The sequence below is a fragment of the Cinclus cinclus genome, chromosome 20 (genome assembly GCF_963662255.1).
Source record: "Cinclus cinclus chromosome 20, bCinCin1.1, whole genome shotgun sequence".
Taxonomy (NCBI): domain Eukaryota; kingdom Metazoa; phylum Chordata; class Aves; order Passeriformes; family Cinclidae; genus Cinclus; species Cinclus cinclus.
Genome location: NC_085065.1, coordinates 12,029,617 through 12,048,706, shown reverse-complemented (window position 1 = coordinate 12,048,706; position 19,090 = coordinate 12,029,617). Strand labels below are relative to the sequence as shown.

At 65.0% G+C, this 19,090-nt stretch overlaps 2 protein-coding genes across 5 annotated transcripts; one reads left to right on the top strand and one right to left on the bottom strand.

Moving 5' to 3' along the window:
• Positions 1-3,164: 3,164 nt before the first annotated feature.
• CBX8 (chromobox 8) lies at positions 3,165-7,345 on the bottom strand. Of its 4 annotated transcripts, none has more exons than XM_062506074.1 (5): positions 7,228-7,345; positions 6,848-6,891; positions 6,609-6,674; positions 6,444-6,534; positions 3,165-6,275 (listed from the first exon to the last, which is right to left on the bottom strand). In XM_062506074.1, exons 1-5 carry the CDS (start codon positions 7,294-7,296, stop codon positions 5,451-5,453), a joined length of 1,095 nt encoding a protein of 364 aa, XP_062362058.1. In that variant the 5' UTR covers positions 7,297-7,345; the 3' UTR covers positions 3,165-5,450. The 4 variants fall into 4 exon arrangements, with proteins under 4 accessions (XP_062362058.1, XP_062362059.1, XP_062362056.1 ...); XM_062506075.1 differs by having other exon boundaries at positions 6,444-6,510; XM_062506072.1 differs by having other exon boundaries at positions 3,165-6,534.
• Positions 7,346-7,772: 427 nt separating this feature from the next.
• LOC134052019 (collagen alpha-1(I) chain-like) lies at positions 7,773-10,479 on the top strand. Its single transcript, XM_062506201.1, has 5 exons — positions 7,773-8,447; positions 8,545-8,731; positions 8,823-9,105; positions 9,256-9,485; positions 9,629-10,479. Exons 1-5 carry the CDS (start codon positions 7,773-7,775, stop codon positions 10,477-10,479), a joined length of 2,226 nt encoding a protein of 741 aa, XP_062362185.1.
• Positions 10,480-19,090: the final 8,611 nt, after the last annotated feature.

Sequence of the window (19,090 nt, the reverse complement as noted above, 5' to 3'; positions counted from 1 at the left end):
CTGCCCTGTCACTCCCCTGTGTGCTTCAGGCCCTCCACCTGACCAGCAGGTCACTGCTTAGGGGGTCACCTGGTGACTGGCCTGGCACCAGGGTAAGCATTTCTCTTTGCCCCAGGCAGGGCCACTCACAGCATCTTCATACACAGGAGTGTGGATGCATGGACCAATCTGGGGGTACAGGTCCTTCTGACCCCCCAGCGCAGCAGCCCCCCATGGTCATGGCTGCAGTGGGGTCATTCTCAGGTGATGCCAAAATGTCGCAGTCTGTGCAGTTTACCTTCCAGTGTAACTTTGCCCAACAAGCTCCGAGGCAGCATTGGGCTGTGTCAGCAGAAAGCAGTGTCCCGGGCACGGTGTGTGCTGTGCTGTGTGCTGGGGGTATGAGTGCTTTGGGACAAGAATCAAGGAGTGGGAGCATGGGGGTGAGGCTCTCACCCACACACCAAATGTTTGCTGCTCGGCCTTTGTGACTCCAGACTGATCAACAATGTGCCTTTGGGACCATCCTTATCCCAGCCCTGTCTGTGACACCGGTCCCACGACAGGTTTGTGCCTATGCAAAGCAGGGTGGTCGCAGGGTCCTGTGGTGACACCGGTGGGGAGAGGTCCTGGTCCCCAGTGGGACTCCAGCTGTTGTGCAGAGCCCTGCTGAGCAATGTCCCCAGAGGGGAAGCTGGCTTGGCAGGGATGCTCTTTCCTGCAATAGGATCTGTGGATCGGTTTCTCCAAGGGGGAGAAAGACATCTGAAGATGCTCCAAGGAGGGCCAAACCCAAAGGGCAGGGTAGGAGATGAGCTGTGACCGCAGGTGAAGTGCTGGCTGCTCCCTCCAGAGCTGCTCTCTCAGCATCCACGGGTTCCTCCATGCAGGGCCTGGCTCCTGCCTCCTGCCTGGGCAAAGGGAACAAGGATCCCAACACCGGGCACCCCCTGCACCACCCACCCTGCCCAGGCGTGTCCCCTCCAGCAGCACAGGACTCTGCTGTCACCACTTGCTATTGTGCCTTTTGCTCACCAGCTGGTTCAATTCCAAAGGTCTAACGATATGAAAATGATAATCCAGGATTTTTTTCTGTCCATCTCACCCTACGTTTCTTCCCCAGCCCCTTTCTCACTTGGTGTTCTGGGATCTTGGCACTCCCAGCAGCGCTGGGGGGGGGGGGAAGGGTTGAATGCACGGTTCCCACTGGAGTTTGCCTCCCAAAGACACATCCTGTGAGTAATTTACTGGAATCTTTGGTGGACAGGGGTTGGACGACCCCTGGTTGGTGCACACCCTGGTTATGTACTATTAGGATTCAAGTTCTACCTTTTTTTTTTTGTTTTTTTTTTTGAGTTTGCTGCTATGAGTTGGCATGTTCAGCCGGGTGTCAGACAGGCAATTAAAGGTTTGTCACTTGTCATTTTCTAAGGGGTTTCCGATGTGGAAAGTCCTGCAGTATTTGTATAGTGAATGGATATTTTCCCCAGGCGTAATCTAGTTAAGCATCCTTGTTGTTTTCCATTGGACTGGAAGAGGTGGCCGATTCAGCCATCATCCCGAGAAACTGAGTCTATTTTTATATATATATTTTGTACCAAAAAAACCCCAGGAGTACACGGAGGGATGGAGATAATTTAGGGGTTTGGTTTGTGTTGAGTTTCTGAGCTGCGTGTGAAGGGCTCCAGAGCCAGGAGAAAGGTTTTACTGACAGAAAGTTGAGATAGGTGAAAACAAACAATTGTTCTTGTAACTTGTGCCAGTCACTGCTCTGATTTGTACGTTTTAATTAAAGAGAGAGCCAAATCGGTCCTGTATGACACTTGTAATTGCTTTAAACTGCAGCTGTTTGTTTGCTTTTATTTTCTGAGAACAAAAGTCGGGGATGTTATTGCCCTGGGAAGGCATGAGTGCTACGGGAGCAGGACCAGCTCCCCATGCAGCAGCCCGGCCCCTCCCGGCCCCTCACTCGCGTTCCTTGTGCAGTTTTCCAGTGGTCCTGGATACTAACTCTAGTGTAACCCCCCCCAGCTCTAGGCTGCTTTTAATTTATTTGCAGGAAAACACTAGGAAAAGGTTACGTCGGGTGGGGAAGTTTTGTATGATTTTTCCACACTTCTTTTTTAGCATATCAATAAATATTTTTTTAAACTTTTCAGCCTCGTATGGTCACTGCTCCGGGATAGCTCCCGTCCGCCTCCCTCCTCCGGCACCGCCTGGGGCCGCCCCCTCTCCGCGGGCACCGCGTTCCCGGCCCGGGCTGGGGATGTGCGAGGCTGGAACCGGAGCGGGGAAATCTCACCGCGTTCCCTCCGGGGCTCCGTGCCGGACGCGGCCCCGCCTGGTCCCGGGCTCCGCGGCCGCTGGAGCTGTCCCTGCACCGCGGACAGGGACCGGGACAAGGACAGGGACAAGGACAGGGGCCAGGACAGGGACCGGGACAAGGACAGGGGCCGGGACAGGGACCGGGACAAGGACAGGGGCCAGGACAGGGACCGGGACGGGCCTGCGGAGGGCGCTGCGCGGTCGCGGCGGGGCGCGGGAGGCGGCCCCGGGCGCTGCCGTCGGTGCCGCCGTCGGGCGGAGCGGAGCCCCCCGGGCCGATCGCCCCCGGCCCGGCCCCGCCCCCGCCCCCGGGGCCCCGCGGTCCGTGTGAACGGGTCCCCCCGCCGGGCCGGCGGAGAAAGGCGCCATTGTGCCGCCCTTCCTCCCGCTCCTCCCGGCGCTGGCAGCTCCCGCGGCGCGGGGTCCGCGCCCCACCCGCCCGAGCAGAAAAAGGAGGTTAATGAGGACACGGTTTAAAAATCCCACGGAGCCCCCTCCCCCGGCCCCGCCTGCGCTGCCGGGGCTCGCTCGCGCACAAAGGCCGGGCCGGACGGGCAGCGCCCCGACCCGCGCCCCGTCGGACCCGGCCCGGTACCGGAGCGGCGGCCCCTCGCCGCTCTTCGGACCGGAGCCGTTCTCGGCGGCCTCTCAGGACACCACGGGAGGGCCGGGGGGGAGCCCAGACCAGCGACATCTGCGGCCGGGGAGCCTCTGCCTTCCCCCAGCCCCGTCGGGTCCCGGCTCCGGTCCCGGCCCCGCGAACGGGCGGCGGGGTCACCCAGCCCGTCGGGGCCCCAGCGCACACCCCACGCTGCTCCCAGGCACCCCAGGGCCACAGAGGGAAGTCAGACACGTTTCTATTTACAAAGTATATATTTAAACTGACATAAAAAGCAGGTCTCATATGGACATTCACGGCTGGCAGAAGACACGTAGTTAAGCTTCACTTCTGAGACTGAGATTTAGCCAAATCGCTTTTGTACAAGTCTTAGATTTAAATAATTCACACGCACGCGCCCGCACACACACACACACGCAGGGTACACGTCGCTATGTACAGACACACGGATACACCCACAGGTATGGATTGCTCCAGGTATGTGTCGGACACACGGACACGGGGCTGGAGCGAAGCCCCAACGGGGCAGGAGCAGCTCCGGGTCTTTGCAAAGGGAAGGATCCTCCGGCCTTGGTGGCAGCAGGAGCACAAACAGCTCAACCCCCTCCTCATCCTCCAACAACACCCGTGTTCCGTCTCAGCACTGGGACCAACACCTCAGTTCTTCGTACAAACCAAGTTAAAAATCTCAATTTTACAAAATATGCCTTAAAAAAATAGAAAAAGAAAATAAGAAGAAAAGGAAAAACAAACTGGGAACTGTCAGACACGATGGCTCCCTTTGCACAGACAATCCAGCATCCTGCCAGGCACCTCATGGGTCCCAGCAGAAGGATGGGGAAGGGAAGGGAAGGGGGGCAAGGTGAAGCTGCCAGAGGGCCCTGCAGCAGAGATGCCCCTTGCCCAGCCCCTTCCCTCAGCCCATGCGACCTCCCTGGGCCAGGAACCTCCCAGAGCTCAGGGACGAGGGGCCCTGGCTCAGTCCCAGCCCTCAGGCACTGCCGGGCTTGTGCTTCCCACTCAACTGATGCCCAGAGCGAGGTGTGAGGACGGGGCCACCTGCTCCAGCTCAGGCAAGCTGCAGCCAGGCCCAGGGTCCCTCCCCTGCCCGGCAGCTCCAAGCTGGGGGAGCAGCAGAGCAGGGGCACCCCCAGCCTCCCAACCAGCCGGGAAACTGCTGCACCTCGCCCCAAGAGCCTCCCTACCCCAGGCAGGGAGGAAGCTCAGCTCCAGATCGCAGCCCGGGGAGGAATCCCACAGGGAAACCCAGCACAAAACCCACCCGGGCTTCTCCACAGGGGGATATTTTACCTCCTGGCTATTGTTTAACCAGCGCAAGGAAAGGGAACTATTTATTGTCTCTGAACGCATAAAGGTGACCCTGGGATTTGTCAGGGATGTGGATATTACAAAACACTTTATCAGGAGTCTTCCAACAGTCTGAAGTAAACTGTGATTTGGAATAAAAATAATAATAATAATCCACTTTCTGTAGCAGAATAAACTAACTAAATATGGGCAGTGAGATGCTCCCTCCCCAACCTCTCTGGCATTTCAGGAATGTAAACAGAGGGGGGTTTTGTTGGGGTTTTTTGTTTTTAGTGGGTGGGGGAACAGAATCAAGCGACCAGACAAAATGAAAACAGATAGACTCAGCTCAGTCCCATCTCCCACAACTGCTACGACAACTCTATTAAAGTGCATTTCAGTATCACCCCTCAGGAACCTTACACACACAAACTCCTCTCCTCCGCAAGAAAAGGGAATTCAAGTTAGTACTCCAACACTTTTAGCCTTTTTATGGATTTCTGCTTTTTCCCCGCCCCGACTTTGTAGCAACATGACTTTTTTTGTTAGACTGGAAACACCCCATCCCCAACAACACTGTGAATTCAAGTGCTCACGTCGACTGTCAAGGGCAACAGTTCTGGACACAGCACACTTGATTGTACAAGCAACACCTTAAATCACAATCAAGAAATCCGGGCACTTTGCCCTCCGAGGGAGCAACACGTCCCCCTCCACCATCCATAGCATCATAGGAAAAATAATAGTTAAAAAAACCCAGCACATACTTAGCTATGAACACCGTTATGTACACCGGCTCCTGCGGCAGATGTGTGAACTCGTTAGTTCTCAGTTTTATTGTCCTTTCTAGGAGCAACTGAGCAGTCACTGTTGTCTCCACTTAAATAAAACAACTCAGAGTTGAAATATATATATAGATATATATATAAGCATTTTTTCTTAAATAACATATTTACATCTAATAGAAAATATAACTCTAGAGATAATCTTTCCAACGAAATGTAAGACGTGAAAAAAAACAAAACAAAAGAATGAGTTAATGAATTTAGGACAGTTTCTAAATTCTCTCCAGGACCAAAAACAACAGAAAAAAAATTTAAAAAAAAAAAAAAAGAGCTTAAAAAAAAAAAAAAAAAGAAAAAAAGAGAGGCCCACCAAGCTCTACCAAGCTTTTGTCTGGATCTGACTGAAGAAAACCCCAGCACCACCTCCACCAAACTCATCGCTTCTCCTTAAAGAATCCTTGGTCCGTGCTGCTCTCCTTGATGGTGACGGTCAAAAAGTTAGAGGTCACATCAGTTACCACCACCTTCTCCAGGTTGTTGAGAGAGGGGCTCCAGGACTCCTCCTCGGGGTCCCCCAGGATCCTGGAGACGGGGATCCTGGCGATGAGGGAGGGCCGCCCCGCCGGGCCCCCCACGCCGTCGCGGTACAGGCTGCCCACGGCTCCCGGGCTCACGGCGCCGTGCAGGAGCTTGGGCCCGCCGGGGTCCAGCCCCCCCTGCCCCTTGGGGTCCAGAAAGTCCGCACGGTGCTTGGCCAGGCGCGGGGGGAAGCTCTCGGCCCCCGCCTCGGCGCGGTTGGGGCCGGGCAGGGCGCCGGGCAGGTCGGGCTCCTGCCGCCGGGCCAGCTGGATCACGCTGTGTCCCGAGCCGAACTTGGCCGCCCCCGCCGCCGCCTCCTCCATCTTCCTGGCCTTCAGGTAGTCCCCCACCTTATCCCCCGGGTCCCCCAGTTTCCTCTTGGAGGCATCCAGAGTCTCCACAAGGTCCTTGTAAAGCTCCTTCCTGGGCTTTGGGCCTCTCTTTTTGGGGGTCTCTCCGGGTTTCTCTTCCACGCGGATCACCCGGTCCCGGATGCCGTCTGCCTTGGGGGTGCTGCTGCTGGAGCTGCCCTGGGGGGCCAGGGCTATGTTTCTCAGTCCTTCCCTAGCCCGGGACGTGGAGCCCAGCTCCTGGGGGGACCTGCCAGGATACGGCACCCGGATCCCCCTGGAAGAGTCACTGCGGAATTCATAGGTTTTGGCTTTGGCTTTTGCCTGGGCCTGCAAAGAAGATAAATCACGCGGTGACTTTATTGTCCTGCCATCCCATCCGGCTGTGTAATTACAACTTACAAGAGGCCACCTTTGAGGGGAGCATCCTCCGAGGGGGCCGGACAGGGACCCCTGCTCTGGCACGCAGCCCTCGCGCGTGGGCTCCGGCCTCCTTACCTTTAGCAGGAAGGTTTTGGGCTTGGGGCCTCGCTTTTTGGGCCCGTAAAGCTCCATTTCTCGCTCCCTAGAGGTGTTAAAAGAACCAAAGCTTCAATTCAGCATAGCTACAAGACAGCAACACATTTACAAGCGCAACTGCTACAGCTAGTAAAGGCCTTGTACCTCTCCTCGAAGGCTGCGAGCAGCCTGGCATCCAGGATGTTCTCCTCAGGTTCCCAAGTGCTGTACCTGGGGGAAGGCGGGACAGAGAGAGGGAACAGAGTAAGGAGCCAGGAAGCAACAAGATAAATAAAATAAAAAATAGGGGCATAAAGGTTCCCGCTCTGGCACAAAGGGAGAGCAGGGGGTGCAGCCAGCACCACCCCCCCCCGGCCCTTGCTGCAGCCCCCCGGGCCACTTACTTCTGCGACCAGCCCTTCCATTTGACCAGATATTCCATGCGGCCCTGCGGATGGGAAGCGAGGAAAATAAATATGCTTGGAGCGAAAACCGCGACTAAACCGCCCCGCAACAAAGGTCCCCCCGCAACGCCCCGAGCGGGGAGCGGAACGCGGGGCGGGGGGGATGCAACAATGAAAAACCAGGCGGATTTAACGCACGCATCCCCCCCCACCAGACGCGGATTTAACACCGCCCCCCCCCCCTCCACAGGCGCGGAGGGCGGGAGCGGCGGAGCGGAGCCCGCCCCGCGGCAGGGGGAGGCAGAGCCGCCCCCAGCGGGCCGGGACCGGGCTGCGGGGGGCCGGGGGCGCGGCGGGGAGGCCGAGGTGGGGGTACCTACTTTACGGATGCGGCGCTTGAGCAGGGCCTCGGCCGCGAAGACGCGCTCCCCGACGGCCGAGAGCTCCATGTTTACGCGGCCGCTCGCAGCGCAGGGGCGGCCCCGGCGCAGCCCAGACCATAATACTCCGCCCGCTGACGTCACCGCGCCCCCCCCCCCCCCCGCGCGCGCCGCGCCGGAGCCGGGTGGAATATTCCGCCCTCGCCGCATTGGCCACGCCGAGCCCCGCCCACCGACGTGAGCGGCGTCCCGATGGGCCGGGGCGGGGCCTCGGGACGCGCCCGCGGGACACGCCCACCTAGACACGCCCCCCCTTCGCCCCGGGGCCACGCCCCGCTCGGGGGGACGGCCCCGGGAGCGCGGGAGGGGGCGCGGAGCACAAAGGGGACCCGCGGGGCGGGGATGGGGAGCCACGGGGTTCCGCGGCCACGGGGACGGGCCGGCTGGTTCCCAGGCACGCGGACGGTGACGAATGGGGGGTTCCGCGGCCTGGCCCGCCTACCGCCGGTGGTCGGACAAAGGGAGCGGTGTCAGGGGTGGGAGCGATGCCGCACGAACCGGCCGTCCCGGTAGCGGCGGAGCCCGCGGTGCCGTCCACGGACGGAGGCGGTCGCGCGTTCCGCTCGGCGCCGCCGCTGCTGCGGGAGCGCGAGTTCTTCCCGGAGACCGGCAGAAAGGGGCACAGCCGCGGCCACCGGTTTCGCTGTGCAGGCAGCCCCCGGCTCCGTTCCCAGCGGGGAGGAGAGGTGACCCGGGGCCAGCGGGGCGGCCCCACGCATGATTTGGTCCATCTCCCGCATTATCTGTCAGCGAACTGGTGTAGGAACGTGGCTGCGCTGAGAGGCTGCCAGTCGGTACCGGGGAGGCTGCCAGCCGTACCCCCACCGGCTCCCGACTCCGGCTCTGCCTCTCGCCCCGCGGCACGGAGTCGGAAGACATCACCTTCTCCCCGAGGCGGCCACGGAAGAACGAGACACGCGCGAATCGCGGGAATCCGGTGCAGCCTCCGGGACGCAGGGGATCCCACGCCACCGGTCCTCGCAAGTGGGCAGGGACCCGATCCGCCCCCCGCGCCGTCCGTGGGAGGTTCCTCCACCGGGAGAATCGGGCAGCCCTTCTCCCCGGTCCCGCGGAGTGAAGCGGTTTCCGTGTCCGTGGGCAGCGCCGCCGCTCGGGGCTGCCCCGAGAGTGGGATGCGCAGCAGTGTGGTGCGGGCCGGAGTGGGGTCCTGCGGCCCCGTTCCCAACGGACGAGAGCAAACGGAACCTCTCGTGGATCTTCCCCTCCTGTCCCCATCTCGGCCTCCCCTCCGCTAAGGAGCTGGAAGCCGATGAGCAGCGAGCCTCGGCGGCCGCCACATTCACGCGTGGGAAACCCACGGTTGGAGTGGCCCCGGCATCCGGCTACGCTCGCCCTGCGGTGAGTGAGAGCCCAGCCGGGTCGGCCTGGGGCTGGGGCTACGAGACCCTTCCCTTCCCCCGGCTGGGGAAGCCGCCCGGGGGGCGTCGGGACCGGAGGGCACCGGCGTTGTTCCCACGCCGAGGAGCGTTGTTTCGCGGGGATCCCGCCCTCCTCAGCGTCACCCGGCCGGGCAGGGTCCTCCAACGGCGGACACGAGTGGGGCTTCGGGACCCCGCGGGGAGCACCGATGACTGGGCCCCCACGGCTCCGCACGGGACGCGGGGTTCGTGTGTCGGCTCTCCGTGGGCAGATCCCTCCTCCCACCGCCCCGGCCGAAATGAAACCGCGCTCCCGGGAGGAGGCGGAGGATTCCCACTCCGCGGCTCCCGTGTACTCCCACACCGCGCTTGAAGCCCCGCGGCCACGGGAGCCGTCGCGACACGCGAGTCCTGCGTGGCGCGGCCGGACGGGGGGCAAGTGCAACCTCCGCGGTCTCCCGGCCCCCGGCGAGCTGCGTCCTGGGAACATTTTCGTTAATGCCAAATTAACCGTTGTTAATTAAGGCTGCTCGTGGCGCGACTCGTGAATTGGCGTGGACGCGGTTCACTGGACCCCGTTCCTGGGAAGGTGCTTCGTAGAGGACAGAGCTGGCGGCACCGGGCGCACGGCCGGGCGCGGGTGCGAGGCTGCGGGTCGGAAACGGATCGTGTCCCCACGGGCAGGACGGGCACTGTCGGCGCCCATTCCCGTGACCGTGGGGCTGCCGCAGCCCAGAGCAAGTAGGTGTCTCCCCGGCGGCTCGGCTGTCGGTGTCCTCGGTGCACGCTGGAACCGCGGCTTCGAGGCTGTGCCGCCCGGTACCGACGCCACACGGGAGCCCTGAGGGGCCACGTAGCTCCCTACTGAGCGGCTGCCTTCGCCCCGTCGCCTGCGAGGAGCCCCGCCGCCACGCGTGGGGGTGCAGAGGGGAAAAGCTGAGGTTCCTGCTGCCTCCCACCAGTGCATCAGCGGAGAAATAGCTTCATCCTCCCGCCGGAACCCACGCGGAACCCGCGCAGGGCCGGAGCTGTGCCCTGGTTGATGTGCGGGGGGGGCAGGGACAAGGCGAGATGCAAACGAGAACGAAGCGGGGAAAGCAGCGCGGAACGACCGCCGCCGCGGGGGAGCCGCCCGAAGCCCCCGCGCGTGGGTGAGCCGGGACCGGGGCTGCGGCCGCTCGTGGGGGTCTCGGCCCGGAAGGAAAAGTGGGACAGTGCTGCTCCAACCGTGCGGGACGAGGCAGCGGCGGGCGGGACCGGACCCGGGCAGTGTCCAGAGACCTCCGCGCCCGGAGCCGGCGGCACTGCGGGGATCCCGCCCGCACGACCAAGGGACCGGGAGCACGAGCTGAGCCGGGGCACGGGCAGCCTTGCACGCTCCCAGGGTCAACGGCAGGAGCTGCCTGGGCGTCCCACGGGCTCTCGGCGGGCTGGGGCCGCTCATCCCTGCGCCTCCCGTCACCCACACCGGTCCGGGGCCCGGTTCTGGGATCCCGGAACTCGGAACCCACAAGGGGACAGCTCCGGACCGGCGAGAGCGTGTGCTGCCGCGGCAAACCCCCTTTTCCGCCCATCTGACCCCGGCCCATCCTCTCGGCTGCGGGGTCTACGCTCCTCCAGCCCGCACTCGTGCGATGAACTCTTCGGGGCTCGGGGGGCTGCGGGGGACCGGAGCGCCCGGCTCCCCCCTCGGTTCTCGCTGTGCGAGGGCTACCACGGCAGCGAGTTTTGCAACGAAACCGAGGGGGTGAAGCCGCTCTCGGGGTCGCGCGTGGCGGTGGCGGCGAGAGCGCGGGTGTCCGAGTGCGGCTGAACCAGGAGAAGGTGGCGGCGCGGGGGACCTGCCTCCAACCCAACCGCAGGCACCATCGATCCCCACATCGCAGCGGGGCAGCTCCCCGCGACTCCCGTGTGCTCTGGTGGCCGTGCTTTACAACCTGCTCCGTCCCACGGCCACTCGCGTCGAGGACGACAGGATCCACGGCAGCTCCCAGCCTGACCCGGCGCGGTTCCCCGGCTGGCCGAGGATGGCGGTGCCCCTCAGAGACCCCTTTGTGCCGCGGTCGCGCCCCAGCGTGTCCCCATCTCCTGGGCGATCCGAGCACAGCCCCCACTCGTGGACCGAGGAGGGGAGCGGGGGCAGAGCAAGTGGCCCCCGGCAGAACCCCAAAGCTTGCCCGTTCCCGAACCGACTCCCGGGTCGGGCTGGCCCCGGGGTCCCAGGAGAGGCGTTCTGCTGCCCGAGTAACGCCGCGCAGGGCAGAGCGCGCCCCGAGCCACTTTCCACGCGAGATCCCTGCTTGCGTGGACTCTCCCCTGCTCACTCGGAGAAGCCAGCCCCCTACGGTCTGCCGACCCCCCCCGGTCGGCCCAACCGTCCGGTTCGGCTGCGGGTTTCTCCCGGTTCGGTTCCATTCCCGAGCCGCTCAGGAAAACTCTTCTCTCCCCGGGTAGCTGAACGGAGCCGGGGGCAGCATCGGCGCTTCACTGCCCCACGGACCGGCACCGGGCTGTGCCGAGGGGGGGGGCGAGCACCCGGGACCCCTTGGCACCGCCGGCTCACGGTCCTGTCCGGGACTGGGGGCTCAGCCCGTCCCCCAGACGATGCCTTTTCGTTTCCGCGCGGCTCGGGGACAACTGGGGAGACAGCGACCGGCTCCGACCTGCGGCACCGGTACCCCACAGTGCCGCCGGGGCTGCTGCCGGGTACCGCGGGGATATCCGGTCCGAGGAGCGGAGATCTCGGCTGTGCCCATACAGCGGCGACGTCGGCGGTCCACAAGACCGCAGAAATTCCCGTGTAAGTTTTCGTGTTGAGGCGTTTGACATCGAATCCGTGACGGGGCACGGCTTCCCCGGCGGCTCCGGAGGCGACGTGGCGACAAGAGGCAGCGTGCCTCCGTGGACACGGCTCCGGACCGGCCGACGGCTGGGAGGGCACCGGTGCTGTTGCTGCCCTTTGTCAAGGCACCGAAGAGGGCTGGCGGTGCCGCGGAGGGATCTCGGCGTGGACGGCCACAGAGGGAGCGAGAGGATCCCGGCTCGGGGACTCTACCGAGCACCTGAGCAGAGGAACTTCTCTCCTCCCCTTCGATCGTTATTGCCCGGTAACGGAGGCTTTGGCCAGTCAGGGAAACGACCGCCCCGATGAGATGCAGCTCGGCGCTCGTCCCGGGTCTCTCCGCCGCCCCGGGACCGAGCCGCACATCCTCCCCGGGGCAGTCGGTACTGAGGACCGTAGCGGCCAAGCCCCTCTGATGCTGCACGGCCCCGTCCGGGGAGCGGCGGGAGCAGCCCGGCCTCGTCCCGACGGTGCCGCACGGAAACGCTGCGCTTCCCCGTCCCGGTGAATTCCAGGTGCTTTCCATAGGTGGCACCGTCCTCCTGGAAATGGCGGCCGCGGCCTCTGCGCAACCGGCGGCGTTCCCACCACCCCAGGGGGGCACTGCCGCCCCTCTGCCCCGGGAAGCCCCCCCCGCAACGCCGGTTCAGCAGGGCGGAGCGCCCGCAGGAGCCTCCGGGAGCTGTGCCAAGCCCCGGGGCGAAGCTCGGGGCTTTTTCCCTCTGCGGTCCCCACAGCGGAGAGAAGCCACCGTTCTTTCCAGGAGCACAGACCCACGAGCGCTAGGGAGTCTCCCGCATCGGCCTCGCTCGTGCGAGAGACCCACGCGTGTCCTGCAGCCATCGGTTCTTGGGGGCGGCGTGCCCTGAGTCCCCGCTCCGGCGAGACTGAACGGCGGAATCCCCGCGCCCACGGAGCGCCCCGACGGCAAAGCGCCCGCTCTCCGTTCTGCAGCCGTGCCGTCACACACCCGGAGCCCCTCGTCACCCCCGCTGCGGCATCCGCGGGACGCCTCGAACCGCCGGGGCGGGGAGAGTCCGGCTCCCGAGGGCAGGGGGCCGGGGAGCGTCTTTTATCGCCCGCTCCAGGCTCCGAGGGCTCCGCACAAAAGACCTTTTGTTCTTGGGGGTTCTGAATTTGCTCATTATTTGTAGGAACATAAACACGAACTGTTTGCGGATGGGGAGAGGGAGGAACCGCCTCGAACACGGCGTGGGGCGAGGAAATGGGAACGTTCTGGGGTATCCCTGCACCCCGTCTAGTCGGGGGTCTTCTCCGTCCCGCCGGCTGCTGATCGCACAAGGACAGATCTGGCAGAAGGACGGATCTGTCCCTGCAGCGGCCAAGGGAGTGTCACGAGTGGGCAGTGGCCGCGCAAGGGCAGGGCAGAGCGCGGCCCAGCGGCCCCGCGGCCACGGCCCCGCCGCGGGGAGAACTGAGCTGGGATGTGACAAACGAGACGAAGTGCGAACCGAGCCACCCGGGGCTGCCGCCACCGCCGTCATTCACCCACTCCAGCTCTGTCCCGGGTCCCTCCACGCCCGTCTCCGCCCGTTCCCACCGTCGTCGCCCGCTCGGGCGCAGCCCCGCGAGCCCGCTTTTAACAAAAGCAATTAGAGGTGAAGCGCTGCCCATTTGCATTCCTCTTAATGACCGGCGGCACCTTCCCCGGGGCGGGCGGGCTCGGCGGCAGCGGCGGGCCCGGGCCCGGTGGGGCGGGAAGGGGGCGCGGCCCGGCCCCACCCACACTGAGGCCCCGCCCACGTCCCCTCCCACCGGCCCAAGGTAGGGGCTGTATTTAGGTTCATGCCCTTATATGGTGATGCGCGCGGCGCCCCGCGGACGGCGCGCACCATATAAGGAAGCGGCGCCGGGGCCCGGGTGAGCTGGTGAGCGCTGATTGGTCCGCCCGTATCCCAGCAACAGCTCTGGCGGGGGGAGCGCCCCCCCCCCCCCCCCCCCGTCCCCGGCCTGGACCCCCGCGGGCACCGAGCGGGGACAGCCCCGCTCCACGGGACGTTCCCCCGGGACCCCGCCCACCGTGCACCCCGCACGCTGCCCGGGCCCGCTGCCGCCTCGCTGCGCCCTCTCCACCCGCCTTTCCCTAAGTTATCTCGCCCCGGGTCTTCCGTGGACACCGACGGCGCTCGGGAGCCCGCGGCGCTCCCGAAGTGCGGCGGGATCGCCGGTCCTCTGTCCCCGCTACGGGGGTCGCGGAGGAAGCCGACCGTGCCGGCCCCACTCGCAGCACAGCACCCGGCGGGACCGTGGGCTGAGGCAGCTGGCGGGACGGGGCGGTCCCGTTGCTCCGCGGAGCGGGACCTTCCGTGGGCAACGGGGGAACGGGCAGCAGCGGCGCTGCACGGACTGGGGTGACCCCGATCTGAGGCGCAAAGATCGGGGCGCTTTGCAGGGGAGGGCAAAGCCGGGGGGGCAGCGCTGGGAGAGGTCTTCGCAGAAGGCAGCGGCGCCCTTTGCACCGTGCGCGGCGCCGACGGCGGAATCCGCGCACGCGGGCGCCACCCGCGATGCGCGCACCCACGGCGCTCCAAAGCGCCTTCCCGTGTCCAGCCGCCACGGTGCGGACCGGCCTCGGCGGAGCGTTCTCCCGCTCTCCTGTGGGGAAAGGATCACCCCATCTCGGCTCCCACAGTCCCGTTTTCGGGACATCCCCTCAGCCCACAGACACCCGCGAAAAACACCGGCGGAGAGGGAACCTCCGGCAGCGCAGGCGACAGCCGCGCACCCACGCGTGTCCGCTCCTTCCCTGTGGGCAGGCTCCGGGGGGCCGCCGCCGTGACGGGAGGGGGGCGGCGACGCGGTGCCTCGACACGGGGTCGAGTTTTCGTTGCGGCTTCGCCGCGGAGCCGGTGCGTGGCCGAGTCGTGGCCGCACGGTGCCGCGTGACCACGGCCAGATAATTTTTCTCTATTTTATTTTTATTTTATTTTAAACCGAAAGCAAAACCGGGTGCGGCGGGAGGGGCTGCGGGGCTGGTGCTCCTCCGGCGTTTCGGGTTGCCGGGTGTGACCGGCCGCCCCTCGGCCGCGCCCCCCCCGGGTTCGCAGTCGCCGCTGCCTCGGCGGGCACCGGGCGGGGGCTGCGAGCACGGGAGCGATCGGGGCAGGCTGCCCCGCGCCCCCTGCACGCCGCAGGTGAGGCCGCACACCGGGCACCGCGGGCTCTGCTCCGGTCCCGCCGCCCTGCGGAACCTCGGACCGTCCCCCGCGCCTCCTGCCCGGGGCTCCCCGGGGGAGGGGGGGTGGCACGGGGAGGGCTGCTCCGCTTCCTCGCTGTCCCCCCCCCCCATGGCAGGATTCAGCGGGCTCCGCCGAGCAGCCATTTTCTGCAGCTGCTTCTCCACCAGAGCTCAACCGGGCGGCGGGACCGGGCGGCGGCACAGCCCAGGGGGCCCCCGCCCCGCTGCCCTCCGCCGGGACGGGCGCCCCGAGCCCGGGCGGGCGGGGCCGGGGGTGGCCGGGCTACGCCGCAGGGCTCGCCGTGACAATCCCACCCTTTCCCCGCCATTTTGTTACCGTGCTGGCATTTTCCCAAAGCAGAGACAGAGCGGGAGCCTTGGGAACGGGCCCCCGTTGTGCCGGGGCGGACGCCCCCGCGACCCGTGTCCCCGTTCCGTCCCACCCCCGCCGCGCCGCACCTGGCAGCGGGGCCGGTCCCGGGACGGGCGGCCACGGCCGCCACCTTCCCACCGGGATCGCCCCTCTTCCCTTCGCGCCCCGCGCAGGCAGCACCCGAGGGTCGTGACTGCCCGAGTCCCGCAGGACCCTGTCACGCGGGGCTGGCACCGAGTCCCGGGCCGCTGTCCCCAAGAGGAGGATGCCGGAGCGCGGTCCCCGGCTTCTCTTCCCGATACACCGGGAACGCCGGGCTGGTCACCGCCTCCAGCCCACCCCGTGGGCAGCGCAAGTGCCCTGCCGGCCGAGGGACAGTCCCATCGGGGAGGGTCCGTCGTGGGGCCGTGCCGCCCAAGCACGGATTTGTGCTTGGTCTCGGTGGCGGTCCCGGCTCCCCGCGGGACCAACCCAAGCGCCCTCGTGGGAAACCCGTGGGGACCGTGTTTGGCCCACGCGAGACCGGGCGCCCCGTCGGGGCTGACGGCATGACCAGACCGCCGGGAGGGGGGGGGGGGGGGTGGGTAGCAGGGGAACGGGGAGAGTTGGCCGGCACGAACCGCGGGACAGCGGTGGCGGTGCTGGGACGGCCGGGCGGGACAGCGAATGCCCCGACGGGGGAGGCCGGTCCCTCCACCCGAGCGGGGTCGATGAGCGCCGGGTTGACACCAACCACAGAACCCCGCCGGTGGGTGCAAATCCGTCTCCCACGGCTGCATTCCCGGGCCGGGGGAGGCGGTCGGATTCGGCACCGGGCGGGAGACCCCGGCGCGGCGGTGACGGATGCCCCTCGCGGGTGGGAGCGGAGCCCGGCGGGGCCGGTGCGTGCCCCGGGCTGGGCCTCCGGAGCCGAGCGGCGGCGGAGGGCGGAGAAGGGAGCGGGGAAGGAGGGGGCTCCTGCAGTGCTGCAATGCAGCGCCGCGCCGAGCCCGCCGGCCCGGCCGCGCTCCGCCGCCCGTCACTGCGGCAATGCGGATGGAAGCCCCGCCCGGGCTGGGCCGAACCGGTCCGGGCATCCCCTGCCTGGTCGGGCCGCACCCTGCCCCAGACGCGCCGGGTTGCCGCTCTCCTCTGCTTCCTTGGCCCCGTTTCGTTTTCCTCTCGCCCGTGCCGGGACCGCGGGACGTTTCCTCCTGCGGCGGGACGCAGCCGGCTTGTGTCCCCGGGATCGCCCGCTCGCCTTGTGTTTGGGGGCTGGGAGGGGTCCTCATCCTGTCTCCCGTGCTGAATGCCAGCGGACGCCTCCAGCAGCCATCCTTCTGGCCCCCTCCAGCACCTCGGCTTCTCCCTGCGGCTCCCCCCGACGCCGGGACTTGCAAAGCCCCCGGTGCTGCACCGACTCCGGGCGGATCCCTGGTCTCTGCCGTGCCCCGTTCCGGCTTCTCCCGGGAGAATCTCCCTTCTCCCTACCTATCCTCCGGGCCCCCCACCATCTCTGTTTCCCCGTCTCCTTCTCGCCGTCCCCTTGACCCCTCTGCGCAGTCCAGAACACAGCGCTGCGGGGCCCCAGGCGGGGTGGGGGTCTCAGCTCAGCTCCGCTTCCCGGCGGCTGCCACCAGACGCTCGGAATCGCAGCATCGCGGCCGCTCGTGGGAGCACCCGATAAGGGGGAGCCCCGCTCCGCAGCCGCCTCTCCCCCTCGAGGTGCCCGTGCGCGGTGATGTGCGGGCAGCGCCCTGGAGAGAAGGGATAATTCCGCTTGTAAAAGCCGCTGGTAAAGGCACAAACCCAGCAGGGCACGGTGGACCATGAGGTGCATAAAATATCGAGGTTTAAGACTGGAGGGCCGCTTTGGCTCCCCACTGCCCGCCCCTGTCCCACAGGCTCTGGATCACCCCTTCTCTGTTCGACTTTTGCAGCAGCAACCTGGGGCTGGATCCAGGAATTCTCTCCCAGCCATGCCAGGCAAACCGGGTTCTGCCCTCCCACCTGGATTTTTTTTTTTTTTTCTGACGTGGTGAAAATGGCACCGCATTCCAGCTCCAGCTCCTGCTGGTGCGGACTCAGCCGCTGGATCCTGCCATGTCTGCATTTACTGGATGAAAGCTCAGCCGAGCCCCTGAATTTTTTCCCTGGGAGAACTTCACGGGCTGATCAGGATGTCCTTAGCCTTCCCTTCGGGAGGCCGGCACCCCCGCCTCTCACTGTGGGGCTCCCCGCGCCCCCCGCCATCCCTCCGTCTCTTGTCGACTCCTCTCCAATATTTCAATGTCTCTTCTCAGCTACCAGAGGCTGTTCCACGCGAAAGCGGGCTCACCAGTGCCACACACCGAGCAGTACCGCCGCCCCACTCTGCCTGCGGTCCCTGCACACACGGGGAGCCGTCCCTGTCCCTGTCCCTGTCCCTGTCCCTGTCCCTGCCCCAGTGACACAGCTCCCGCTGGCACCGGGAGAGCGGCGGTGCCAGCCGCGGAGGTTCGTTGTGAATTCCCCGGGCAGTGTTCAATGTATCCGGGGGCAGAGCGATCTCTGACCGCAAACCGGGTGCTGGCGGGGGGCCCGAGCCCCGGGCAGGTTCAACCTTGGCTCCACGGCTCCTCCTGCCGTGGTTCCTCTCCGGGAGCAGAGGACACCTCGGGAGCCCTTTGAGGGCTCACCCTGCCGCGGCGGGGGAAGGTCCCGGCACCCCCAGGGATGGCTGAGTCCCTCAGCCCCGCACCAAGCGGCTGCCGGGCTGGTTCTCTGCAACGACCGCCCGCTCATCGCGGCCCCTTCTGTCACTGAGCCCCTCGCAGGACCCGACCCTGCCACCCCCTCGCAGCTTCCCCGCCCCGTGGAACTCCAGCTCTCAGCGGGCTGTGCTGAGCCCCCGGCTGGCCGCTCGTAGCCCACGGCCACGGGGGTGCTGCTGGGCACGGCCCCCGTGCCGCCCCCCAACTCTGCGTCCTGATCTCCCAGCGCTTGGCACCCGCGCCATTCCCAGTCACGGGGACCGTGGGCGGCGAGCGGGGGGAGGCTCGGGGCAAAGGCAGGAGGAAAGAAGGCAAAGTTAAATTTGACAGCCCGGGAGCAAAGAGACAATGCCACGACCGAGACTTATTTGTCACATACTCAGGCATGAGATGGAGGGAATTCCTGTGATAGTGCTCGTCCCTGCTCAGCCGCTGCTGCTGAACCACAAATTGCTGCTTGCAGCACAAAATATGGAAATGGAGTATGTTAGATTAGACGCCTTCTTGTTGGGGCTCTGCTCTAGGAGTTATTTCTAAGTCCGAAGAGTTAAAGCCTCTTCAAACAGCAGAGCATCAAACCCTGAGAAAGTGGGTCTGCTTCAGGTGGCGGATCTATAAAAAAGGATAAACATCAGGAAATCGGCTACCGTGGAGCCAGTGAAAGATTTTTCAAAGCAGAGAGAGAGAGACACCCAGGGAGGGCTCTTCCCACCTCGGGTTAAAAATGGCTCAGGGTCAGGCTGAGCCCTTAAACTCGAGATAAGGCATCGTTCCACAGCCGCCGGGGAGAGGGGTGGCACCGCTGATGTCCGACCACCGCAGCCGCTTCTCTGCACAGCCCAGCACGAATGCCCCTGGCTTGTCTCTTGCTGGTGACTTCATGTGCCAGAAGAACACAGGCGGAAGAAGGGCAGTGTCAGGCTGGATCCAGTGCACATTCCTGGTGCTAAAATGACAGCCTGGCTTGCACCGCACGGCGATGGGTGGGTGCAGCGGCGACAGCTCTTCAGCCTTCATTTCTCAGTCGTGTGGAAATACTAACGTGTGAAAATTAACGTTTCCAAGCATATGTGAACATTACCGTTTATTTTGTGTTTTGAGATGCTTCGGTGGCTCCTTGATACCGAACAAACTTCCCCTCCCCTACCCTTGTATTTGGTATAAGGACTTGACGCTCCATTGTTTTTTTTCTTTCAGACATAATATAAAATATTTCTTCCCGAGCAGCTCCCCGAACTCGAGGAGCCCGTTCCCCTCAGAGGCACCGGCAGTGGGAAG